The 13,035-nt window shown below is 39.9% G+C and overlaps 1 protein-coding gene across 1 annotated transcript; it reads right to left on the bottom strand.

The window, feature by feature from the left end:
• Positions 1 to 9,055: 9,055 nt before the first annotated feature.
• On the bottom strand, positions 9,056 to 13,035 carry LOC122666804 (protein PLASTID MOVEMENT IMPAIRED 1-RELATED 1-like). The gene is made up of 2 exons (XM_043862875.1): positions 10,721 to 13,035; positions 9,056 to 10,601 (listed from the first exon to the last, which is right to left on the bottom strand). Exons 1-2 carry the CDS (start codon positions 13,033 to 13,035, stop codon positions 9,443 to 9,445), a joined length of 3,474 nt encoding a protein of 1,157 aa, XP_043718810.1. The 3' UTR covers positions 9,056 to 9,442.

Raw genomic sequence — 13,035 nt, 5'->3', positions numbered from 1 at the left:
TCTGAAATTGGGTTTTAGTCATGTTTATTGTAAATTTGAATCTTCATCACCCAATATCATTTTAGGGTCAAATACTTAACCAGGTTGAGGTTAAGAGCTATTAATGGCAGAGGATCACAGATCAAAGTTATATGTAAAGGACTCATATGTTAATATCTCTTTTACTTCTGATCTATTAGTGGGTGCTTACACTGCAACTCTGTGGTTAGGGTCTTTGATGACTTTATCTGCCAAAAGAACAGAGCGCACCAAGAGGCATATGGGTGTTATCACTTTCCATGACTTGGCTTGTTTTTGTTCAGTATATATAGGTTTTTCAACCTCGTCATTAGCTTTAAGGTTTATGCCATCCTAAGGTGCTGCTAAATGGAAGGATCTTATCAACGTCCACGAATGATAAATCATAGATTGAACTGCCGAATCGAGATGTAGTCATGCCGGTTCAGAAAAGTAAGTCTAACAGATTGATTGTAGTTGATGTCAATACAACACTGATTCACATTGATTTCCTTTTCTTCATGTGCATTAAGAATGTTCTGAAGAACATGTTGTTGGAATATGTAATTCAGAATACCGTGGGGGTATTCTAGTCCTTTTGGGGTAGTTTTATTCCTATGTTATTAGGTTTAAGTGACTGCTCTTATAGAGTCAGCTAGTTAGGGGTAATTATGTCTACAGTTGGCTATGTGGATTTAGTCCCACATCGCCTAGTTCAGTCCTTTGTAACTTTCCCCTCTATTATAAATAGAGGGGCTTATCTATCAATGAAACAACATTTCAAGCTATTCTCTTATTCTCTCTTTTCTAGACCACGATTTTGTCAACGTGGTATCAGAGTAGGTCTAATCTAGGTTAAAAAAAGAGAAAAAAAAAAATCTTCTTCTCTTCAATCACCTTCTCCCGCCTTTCTCTCTCTCTCTCTTGGCTTCTCCTTCTTCTGTTTTTTTTTCTTCTTCTCATCCTTGTAAGGGGGCAGTACTAATGAGGTAATCAAAGCATCCAATGATTTAGTTGCTGCCCTCTTCCCATACTACCTTTTTTTTATTAAAAATTCTGTTCGAAATCTGCTGGAACCATACCTACGATATTGGAGATTTCTAGAATTTTTCGGAGATCTGATTTCTATCACTAAAGATGGTTGATCCTCCATTGTTGGAGACTCCTATGCACCCTTTTCCAGCCCCTTTCTACCCTATTCCATTGTTCTCCTTCCCTTTTTTCTTTTTCTCCATCATTCATTAACCTTTCTAGCCCCTACCCTAATTGATTTCAAGTTGTTAAGGTTTTTCAAAACCCTGACTCCAATCGATTTTAGAATTTCCCTTTTTAGAAGCAGCTGATTTTTTTGGGGTGATTCCCTACTACTCCAAACCCTACTCGACCTAAGTTTGGACCCTTTTTGATAGCTGGATTTGTTTTTATAGCAAAACTTTCTTAACCTGTTAATTTGGTTACCTGCTAAAACCCTGACTCCAATCGAAATTAGGGTTACAGGTTTTAGCATTTGCTGACTTTTGGAGGGCTGATTACTCCAACTTCAAGGACCAATCGACCTCAATATTGCACCTATCCAAGCTATTTTGAAGACCCTACCCTAATCGATCTCAGCTTTTCAGGGTTTTCCAAAACCCTGATAAAAATCGATTTGGGATAGGGATGTTTGCTGCTGCTGAAGTGCTTTGGAGGTGGTTCAAAAGAGAACTCTCCTACATCAATTCATGGCTTGAAGAAGGTTTTTTGTTGCTGTAGTGCTGTAATGCTGCCTTGTTCTTCTTCTGCGATTTTTTGGAGGCTCTCCCCTTTGAAGATCAAGTCTCACTCTTACTGGAGATTAATTGTTCGCATTGGAGGTCCCATTCAAACAGTACTAATTAGCATCTATTGCAAATACATGAGCAATTGAAGTCCCCTTTCCCTAAATCGATCTCAATTTCAGGGTTTTTTAAAACCCTGACAAAAATTGATTTTAGGGTTAGGGTTGTCCTATCAAGCTAATTTTTTTAGGAGAGTCTTATACATATCAGAGGAGTATTCAACCCAAATTTCAGCATCATTCTTGGAGTTTTTTTGAAAAAAAATTCAGGTTCACATTTATGGCTCGATTTCTTCAATTATCAACCTATTTTTTATTGGTTCCTATGTGGTTGGTTGCTTCAACTACCTATGGATCTGTCGAATTATTTATCTTAAATTTGCTGGTTCTATTGAGCTTTACTACATACCTTGCTGGTTCTATTGATTAGCTTCTGTAAGCATGACTGGTTGACATGTTACCGCTACCTTTATGTGGACTACTGCTGCCCTATTATTGAGACTGAGTATCCTACTATTGGAGATCGAATTTATTTCATTATTAAAGTCTCGAATTTACTACCCTGGAGATCAGCTTATTTGGGATTACTACAGTGTGTTCCAAGGTTATTAGTTGCAACTACGAACCTATTCAATTATGTTAAGCTTCTCTGGTTCATATCCGGCTTACTTTGGAGCTTGATCCTAGCATTGTTCACTAATTCAGATCTGATCCAAGTTTTTTGTTGAAGCTTCTTACATCGATTGCTGTCCAGATATCTTTGTTAGTCCTATTTCGCATGTGGGAGTTTATACATTGGAGTTTTTGCACACTTGTTCATCCTTGTTTGAAGATTGATCAAGCCTTGAAGATTGGAGCTTTTCCTTACTTCCAATCAGATCTGTATACTTATCAGATTTGAATATTGGAGTTATGAGTTTCTCCCCTGCAGGAGTTTCCATCAAAAGTGTTTGTTTATTCGTTTGAAGATGGTTGAAAATTTATATGTTGCATTGTTTTACTCCGTAATTCATTATCCCACTGCTCTTTTCACTTCACCACCTCCCAAAACATACCTTTGGCATATACCCATAACCACTTTGGACGATAATGGTATTCTCTAATTTGCCATTTCTTCATTTTCCATTACCCTTAGCACCTCTTGGAATATTCTGGAATATTATCCTTTTGCACTATCTCATTCATTATCTCTGTTATATCCACGTGTACTACTACACGTGAGGGGGAGATTATGTACAGTACACCTGCAGACATTGTAGAAGCAGAACTTGCAGGAACACTTGGTGCAAAACATAGAAGATCAGAGTTTCCACCATTGCCATTGGGTATCTCCTTTGTTATTGAGTTGGGTTTGCCGTAAAGGGGAGATTGAAGTATTAAAATATTAAAGATGTTTGGTTATTGCCTGCCTATATGAGGTTCTACAATTGGATTGATCATTTCTGCTGCTTGATTTATTTGTTTCTGCTGCTTGCTGCCCTAGTTGCTCATCTTCAAGATTATCAGTCAGAGATTCATCATTGGACAGCTATTGAATATTGGTGAAAGTTTGCTGATCAAGGCTGCCCAGGTTTTGGAGATCAATTATTTCAAATTCTTGAAGGTTTATTTGGGAGCTGCATTCATATGTTAAGCTTGATTCTGTTGCAACTTAGTTTCTTCCCATTTTGTTCAAGTTGGGCATTAGTACCTTGTATACGCGCCAACTTGAGGGGGAGTGTTAGCATTATTATGGAGTTCTTTTTTTATTTAGTTCAAGCTGGATTTTCCTTCTCTTATTTGTATAATCAAGCTTGAGGGGGAGTGTTGGAATATGTAATCCAGAATACTGTGGGGGTATTCTGGTCCTTTGGGGTAGTTTTATTCCTATGCTATTAAGTTTAAGTGGCTGCTCTTATAGAGTCAGCTAGTTAGGGGTAATTATGTCTACAGTTGGCTATGTGGGTTTAGTCCCACATCGCCTAGTTCAGTCCTTTGTAACTTTCTCCTCTATTATAAATAGAGAGACTTACCTATCAATGAAACAACATTTCAAGCTATTCTCTCATTCTCTCTTTTCTAACCCACGATTCTGCCAACACATGCAATTGCAGGCGAGTCAACAATAAGGCAAAGTTTATACTCCCCTTCCCCCCCCCCCCAAGAGGATTTAGTGATGTAAATAGATCAATTTCGGAGTGGATGCACTAACATTATCTAAGTTCAACTCCAATTCACATACACACCATCCAAATTTGATCCCATATCTGATGGATATGTCTATTGGGGTCGAACAACGGGAAAAAAATGGAAAAAAAGATAAATAAATAAGCACCCGTACAAAAGACACAGGATTTACATGATTCGACGACACCGTATATACATCCATGGAGTGAGATCTAGTCCTTCACTGAGATCAAGAGAAGAAATACAATCCTTACAATTTGATTCTCAAACCCCACCCCTTCTCTCTCCTCTTTTTCTCTCTAGCATGGCTTCTCACTACTTATCATTTGAAAGAATTCTCTCCTTTTATAGGACTCCTCTTCCTGGACCCCACTTGGAAGACTCCACTCTTGGAATACTCTACCCCTTAGAAGACTCACCCTTTAGAGGACTCCACTTTTAGAAGACTTCACCTCTTGGAAGACTCCACTCTCTTCACCATTAAAAGACCCTAATTGTATTCTTTGGCCTCATTACATCATAATTTCCCACTGACTAGATACTCTTCTAGTATCCAACACTTGTGTGTACATGTGTGTGTGTGTGTGTGTGTGTGCGTGTGTGTGTGTGTGTGTGTGTGCGTGCATGCATGCGACTCTGCCCTCTTCCCTATTAGAAGAATTTAATGGATCGAACAACCCATCTAGACCATTAAACTCATTCAATGGTCTAGATAAAATATACAAATCCAATAATCTCCACATTGGCTTTTATCATAGCCACCTTGAAGATCTGCTAAAAAAACTAAACTACTTTTGTTGAAGACTCCACTCTTGGAAGACTCCATCCTTTAGAGGACTCCACTTTTTAGAGGACTTCACTCTCTTGAAAGACTTCACCTCTTGGAAGACTCCACTCTCTTCACCATTAGAAGACCCTAATTGTATTCTTTGGCCTCATTACATCATAATTTCACTCTGGCTAGATACTCTTCTAGTGTCCAACACTTGGAAACTCCTCACCTCCCACTTTGCTTGGGCAGTTCCAAAGCTTTCCACCACTCAAGGTGCCTAAAAAGTGAGCAACACCATCACATGTATGTGTCTGTGTGATCCACTCTTTTGGAAGACTCCAATCTCTTCCCTATTAGAAGACTTTAATGGACAACCCATCTAGACCATTGACTCCAGCCCATCCAATGGTTTAAATAAAAGACTAAACCCAATAATCTCCACCTTGAAGATCTTTTGGAAAAAAACTAAACTATTTTTGTTGAACTGCACCTCTCTACCTTGAGATTATTGCCTCAACACCGCATTACATAGTAATTTCCAACTGGCAAGACACTCCTCCAATGTCCAACACTTTGAAACTCCTCACCTTTCGCTTTGCTTGGGGAGTTCAGAAGCTTTGCACCACTCAAGGTGCCCAAAATATAAGGAACACCAACTCTCGCACTCTGGCCGATCCGCATTGAATTCAAAACACAAGCTTCTCATGGTGTCTCATACCACCACTTACACATGCAACCCAAATCCAGTTGTCTATTGAGCCCCTCTCAAAGTTTGACCTCTAAGGACACGACACCTCACCACTGAGGTCCTTCTTCCCTCAGAACCATACTATGTGTCCATCGCATCTTTCTTATCCTACAACATGTTGTCTTTTCCTAAACAATTTACTTTGACCCCATCCTTCACCTTGCATGCTAGTCCCTTGAATGAACGACTATCCCAATCATGGCAAGGATCCTTCTTATTGGCTAAAGCCCAACTTCAACCCATTCTTTACCCTACACTCCATTAGTGTTAGTCCCTTGAATAAACAACCACTCTTGGTCATGACAATGATCTATCTTCAAGACATCTTCAACCCCATTCTTCACCATGCGCCGTTAGTACCTCGGATGACCGACGCTCACAGTCATGTTATGAACACCACATCTATTGTACCGGCCAAAGCTTCTTCCTTCTTCTTTGTGCCTTGAGCACTTCCCCACTCAACCACACAACTCATCCTTTAAATTCTAAGTTTCTCAACACCCCACTTTGTGATCCTCCCGTACATATTGCCATCAAGGAGCACCGAACAAACTTCATTAAGCATGCCCCCATAGTAACTCGGTCATTGTCTTCACCCTGAGGTGACACCTTTGTTAGTACATCATAACTAATTTCTTTTTTTCATTTTTTTTTTCTAAATCTCCTCTCATTTGCCTTCTATGTATGCCTTTGTGGTCGTTAACGAAAGCAAATGAAGAGGTTTTTTTTTTTTTTTTTTAATCCCGCACTCTATTGGCTAATCAAAGTCAAAGTGGCCAGCTTATTTTGAATGGGTCACCAATAGAACCGTCGGTTCAAAGGAAGAAAATAACACATCGGGACCACCTTTAAAATGACCCGGTTTGGGATGAGTTCCTTCCGTTCATTCAACACTGCTACAACCGAAGCACACATTCATCTTGTTTCAATAAACCATTTGTTCTCGTCGTCAGCCTTGATCATTAATCCTAAACTAGGTTGTCCACCTTAACTTTGATACCACTTGTTGGGTTTAAACACACACCTTCCCACCTTAACTTTGATACCACTTGTTGGGTTTAAACTCACACCTTCGTCTATAGAATGAGATTCAATTTTTCCCTAAGATCAAGAAAAGAAATACAATACAATCCTAGTGATTTGACTCCCAAACCTCTTTGTACACCTTTCTCTCCCCTCTCATACTCTCTTACATTGGCTTCTCATTCATCATCCCTTAGAAGACTCCTCTTTTTTGAAGACTCCACCTCTTGAAAACTCCACTCTCTTCCCCACTAGAAGACCATAATGAACAACCTATCCAAACCGTTGGCTAAACTCATTCAACGGTCCAGATAAATGACACAAATCCAATAATTTCGTCTTAATATGCAAATTCAATTCGACCATACTTTCTCAAATATTTAATTATTTTCCACAACCAAAAGTTTATCTAGAGAGAGAATCACAAGACTGACATCATGTTTTGCCACATGGAAGGGTGATTTAACAATCTTGACCATATGGATATTTAGAAAATGGTAAAAATTTGGCATGTCAAATTTTAGACCTAGTTCAGCAATATACACTCTCATGTATTGACATTTTCCCTTGGATTTCAGCCAACTATTCTTTTTAGAAAAATTAAAAAAAAAATTTCACTGGATTCTTAAAACATTATATTGCTACTTGACAAAAGTATGTTTTAGCTTAAGCTTGAAATATAGGCATGGGAAGATCAACTTGTCTACAAAATTTTGGCTCTATCCAATCTATAAAGTGGCAAATATTTGTGCATAGAGAGAAACTCTATAAACTTGGTGTACTAGAAAAACTTTATCTTTTTCATAGTATACACATTTTGTTTTGGTCAAATATGTATATCAATACAAATAAGTAACGGTTTTTGTGGTCAGCAACCCCATCGACTTTGGATAGATGTATTTGTTTTGCCATGTGTAAGAGTGATGTGGCAATTTTGACCGAAAAATATCTAAGAAATAGTCTAAATAGGTCACATGTCAGAGTTGAACCTCAATTTTTGCCATGTGTAAGAGTGATGTGGCAATTGTGACCGAATAAATACCTAAGAAATGGTCTAAATTGATCACATGTCAAAGTTGAACCTCAATTATAATCATTAATTCTATCAGCTAATGACATCTTACCATGTATGTCCAAAAACTTGATATGTGAATAGTGGATCTTGGGACCTATCTATCCACAAAATTTTATCCCTGTTTCATCAACCTCGTGGAAGATCTAAACACACCCACCAATTTTCACTTGCCATTCACCAAAATACTTCATACTTGTTTTTTACTTTGAGAAAATAAAAGTAAAATTTCTTATAAACTGTCCATCAATAGAAGCTTCGGATGGATCACCTAGTGTTCCACAGGAAAGTTGACTTGAAAAAAAATCCAACTGTTGAATAAGATGGACATATTGAATTTCAAAGCACAATACAATCATTTATGGCTCATGTATTGGCCACTTTCCTTTGTATTTTCAATCATCTATTTGTTTTATGGGGAAGAGAAAGCTACCTGGTCGCATGTGGGGCGCTGCCCCTGTACCGAGACATAGGGACGCATGAAATGACAGCCATACCCTAAAAATATTCTGTATTTCCATGGGGGTGTGACAGTCATTTTACACCCCCTGTGTCTGGAAGTAAGGGCAGCGCAGCGCACCGCACGGCACACGCCCAGTTAACGTTCTTTCTCCCTTGTTTTATAAATTGAATCTTCAACGTTTTATACTATTAGTCAATTATGATTAAGTTCAGATTTATCATAAAGTACCACATGACCTATTTATACACTAAATTTTAGCCCCACCTGATCTGCTGCTCCCATAAATAAATATATAACATCTAACATCCAATGGCAAAAAAGCCAGATCGACTCTCATAAATAAACGTATAACATATTATCCATAATCTTAACTTAGAATTGGAGCAGATAACCCAATCATAATCAATATGTGAGTATCCAAATAGATATCTAATAAACACAAACATATCCAATTTCAATTCTCTTTACATTCTCCATAGAATCTTGCATTCAAATCTAGGGTCGTAGATTCAATTAATAATCAAAGGCTAAATTGCAACTTCAAATTCTGAGCAAAATCTGTCGAAATTGACAAAATATTTCTGTTTCTCCCAACCAGGCAAAATCATAAAGATCATAAACAGAAGCTCTCAAGTCTCAAGTCTCAACTCTCTACCACGTTATGGATTTTCTCTAGCATTTATTTGAATGATCAGAAATAATTTTAGCAGGGTCATGCCAAATATTGATGTTTATCTTAGGTGCTGTCTCAGACAAAATCCAATTCTAGGTTCTCATACTCAATTACTCAAACATAAGATGGGGAAATACAGTGGCCCTAAACCAGTGCTCTGCTTTGTATCTCCAGTAAAAAGAAATCACATATGAAAAGGAGAGTGAAAGTGTGGAACACGGATTGCATTGGAGCATTTTGAAGTATTATTTGCATATTGCAACAGAAATCAATCAAGTCCTCTCTTCCTTAGACCTCCTCCCCCACCAAAGAGGAAATTTTAAAATACTAATAAGAGCGGGAAAGAAAATGAAATACTGCTCCTTATCCTGTGAGAAGATTTACAACGCCTGCACAAATGCTTCCAAGAACATATCGGGTATACCAACAAACAAGAAACAAAGGAGAACATAAACCATTTACCTTCAGCTGCACGATTCCATATATCAACTGGCTAAATACAAGGTGAAGCTCCACTGGCAGACAAATCGATGTCACCCACCCTTTATAATCCTTTAAGAGGTACCCTTTTAATCAGGACTGATCAATCTTGTCAGGCACCAAGTAACTAAATCCAGCTCTATAAACAGCAAGTGATTAAACCAACCGTTTCACCATACAAAAGGGTATACACTCCCATTTTAGTGGTTTTTGACTGCTCGCTCGTCAGGTCCTAACGTAATCTGATAGTTTCATTCGGGAGGATGATATTAGGGTTCCGTATATGTGGGTTGAGGGCTGCCAATTCCTTCCATTTGGCTCCATTGCCATGAACACGAGCTGAGATGCTCCACAAAGTATCCCCCGGCTGCACTGTTGTGGTCACTTCAGGAGACGATTTTGTGATTGCCTTTGACTTCAAAAAAGGATGTTTGTTGCTCTTACCCATGCCAGAAGCAAGCAACCACCGGGACCCAGTCTGCTGTTGTGTTTTGGTGCCCCAAAGTTTCTTCTTGTTGGGGTCATTCTTTATACCTGCAACATGGACTTCAGTGATTTTAAACTGTGGGATACCTTCCTCTTCATCTTTTTTATCTTTGAGCTCGTCCTTATTCTCCTCCTTTACCATCTGTTCAGACTCCTCATCTTCATCACTTTTGATCCTTCTCTCTGAAACTGTACTGTATATTTTGGGCTTTGGAGGAACAAAAATCCTCTCAACCTGAACTAAAGCAAGCATTGGAGTACCAACAGGCTCATAGTTACGTAAGGGATCTCGTAGCTGCACCATTAATGCTACTGTGAAGTTGTTACCTAACAAACCATACCTTTTACCAGAACCTTTGCCCTGTTTCTTGTCTCCCTTCCATCCTCCAGTAACCAGGTCCATGCTATTAGCATGATGGGCTGCAAGTATTTTAGAAGTTCGCTCACTGATTTGATCTTCATCAACAATTCCAGAATCCAGTCTCATCCACTCATCCAGTGTTATGGATAGGCTCATTAATCCATCAACATCATCCCCACCATCTTTGACGTCCAACAACTGCAACCCGGCGGCTCCCTCCAAACCAAGAGAGCCACTAATGTTGGCCCTCTTACCTTCAAGAGCGGAGATTTCTCCAATCGATTGAGGGGAGATGTTTGAAGGTGCATCTTCATCTGACATGCCACATTGTACACGCAAACCTTCTACAGAGAGGGCTTCAATCTTGTCCATTGCCAAAGGAGCAAGATCTTCTAGAGATACATACTCTGATCCTCTCTCCGTGCTTAATGCACCTGAGCCCAAGTTATCGAACTTGTGCCCAGAAGGAGCACCATCATCACCCTTTTTTCTCCCACCAAATCTATCTTGCTCAATCTCCAATTCATGCTGCAGGAAAGCCTGCCTGTGACAGATAAGGATGAAATGAGACAAATATACTACAAAGTAAAATAATAAAACAAACAGAATGAAAGGAAGAACACTTCAAACCCAACTAGTAATGTTAAAAGTGAACTCACAAACCTCTCTCCTGCCTCTAGACTAGGTGTGGCTTCCCATGCTACTTGATGCATTGTCTTTCCAGTAATATCTTCCAAAGGCATTAATTTCTTGGCTTGCATAGAAAGCTTTTCAATTCCTACTGAGGCCAAACATTGTAATATCTCCATTATACCAGAACCCATTTCAGCAGGCACCACAATGGGAGTGGAAACCTGCATGATCAAACTGCCACAATTCTTTGCATTCCTGAAAAGCAAGGGATTCATGGATCGCAGGAATCCTCCGTCCTTAGTTTGAAGATATTGTCCCAACCCTTCACCAAGAGGAGGTAGCTCAAGAGGCCCTTCAGGGGGAAGATCAATTGGACTACCAAATCCACTAGCACTGTCTGATTGAGCTCTCTGAAAAACATTCTCATTCAATCCCCACTCTCTCATTAAAGCTTCTGTCTCCATGTCTTCCAGCATCTTAGCCCTTGTTTTACTGTTGATTGCTTGAATTGCTATCCGGTGCTCTGCCTCAGCAGCTTGAATAGCTGATGAGAGTTCAAAATCCTCAGATAATAAGTCCACCCAACTGGACCCAGAAGGGGCATCATAAGATAATTCTGCCTCCTTCCCCTTGCTGGTATCAAAATTGAAGATGCAGTTTCCACAATTCAGGGTATCCATTTCAAACTGCTTCAGCAGGCGCTCTCTCGGAGATTCAGGGTCACTATCAGAACTCAAGCCAAATGGACTATCCTCTATCCCAAGCATATTTAAGAACTCACTTGCAACAGATTCTGTAACATCGTCTAAGCTAAGGGACTTTCCCATCCTGCTCGTTTTATAACTTGATTTAACTTCCATGTGATTTTCTTGCTCAGGAAATTCACTCTTACATTGGGATGAGTCCAACCCTGCAGGCTGCTCCGAAATTGAGAGGTTACGAAAAGCTGAGTCTAGCTCCTCCATGACTGATTCTTTGGAGCATGTGTTATTCTCTGTGGACTCAAAAATATCCACTTCTTGATTACTATTGTAGGACTCATCCTGGACATGTGTCTTAATGTCCATTTTAAAGTCTACCTCATTATTCTCATCAATTTCGGGAACCACAGTAGTGTTTACTGCAGAAACACTGACAGACTTCCTAGGGCCTTCATCCAATGGTAGTGAACACTGCTCATGCATTTCTACACCCTTCTCAACCACAGTAAATTCAGTATCTTCGCACTCATTTTCACTACTTTCTTTGGGAGGGCGAAACAAAGAGTCAGGCTTTGGGTAAAGAGGGTCAACATGTTCAGATGAAGCCTCAGAATTGGGTTTAGAATCAACCAATGAATCTAAATTGTCTTCATCAAATTTTTTATACAGAATACTTACTGAGCTAGCAAGCTCTGACGTCGCAGTCGGCAAGATCTCATGAAGAATCTTTACATCTTCCACAGATCGAGGTGGGAGAATAGACCGCTGGTTAGGATTACCTCGAAGGCTTCCAGAACGTCTAAGAACGCCGGTTCCCATATTATCAACTCGATTTGCAGTTGAAAGCTTCATTGAACCTGGGCTATTCTGCTTTAATTTCTGATTTCCAGGGTGACTTCTGTAACTGCCAGATGCAACCTGATCGTCCCCATTTACTAAATATCCAAAGCTAGCATTCATAATGGCACCTTTGGCCTTGCCTGATAGCTTGAAGCTTGTTGTCCACTTCCCTGAGCTCTTCTCCTCCTCCAACTCCTCCAATGTAAGCGGAAGAATCCTAGTGAGATCAAGACGATGCTTGCCAAGATCAAAATCAGGATAACCGACTATGGAAGCATAAAGCAGGAAATGCCTCGCCTCATACTTGGCTGAATGTTGGGGTCCGCTTCCACTACCATAGACAGAGCACCTGTAAGTCAAAGTTTCTTCAAATTCGGCTACCCCCTGGAAAACCCTAGCCGGGCGAGTCTGCAATGCACCGTCCCTTCTCTTCCAGTGCACACAGAGACTGGTATCATTTAAACTGGAAGGCAACCCTTCGACAGCATGTACATGAAGAGTGAAAGAGCAATTGAACCTTCGGCTCCGAATATGGGACAGAGCTTTCCAGGGCTTCCAACCCCATATAGACGATTTCTTGTCCTTCTCCGAAGAGTCTTCTTTTACAAACGCGGGTTTGGATTTTGACTCAGGAACATGGACTCTTCCGGCAGATTTAGATCTAACATCAGTTGCAGAGACCTTACCCTTTGGAGGGTCTTTATTCGTACAAAGGGCTTTGCTTAACACCTCAAGTTCCTTCAACAATTGCCCGTTACCAGAGTCGCCGCCTTGTTTCTTCCCAGGCTCGACTCTCGCCAACAT

This window comes from Telopea speciosissima, chromosome 7, assembly GCF_018873765.1.
Source record: "Telopea speciosissima isolate NSW1024214 ecotype Mountain lineage chromosome 7, Tspe_v1, whole genome shotgun sequence".
NCBI classification, from domain to species: Eukaryota; Viridiplantae; Streptophyta; class Magnoliopsida; order Proteales; family Proteaceae; genus Telopea; species Telopea speciosissima.
This window is presented reverse-complemented; position numbering and strand designations above follow the sequence as displayed.

Bases quoted from the DNA above. Each gene is read 5' to 3' on its own strand.
- LOC122666804 (XM_043862875.1), bottom strand. From the start codon at position 13,035: ATGTTGGCGAGAGTCGAGCCTGGGAAGAAACAAGGCGGCGACTCTGGT. The intron at 10,602-10,720 runs GTTTGTGAGTTC...TATCTGTCACAG, and splicing joins AGTCTAGAGGCAGGAGAGAG to GCAGGCTTTCCTGCAGCATG.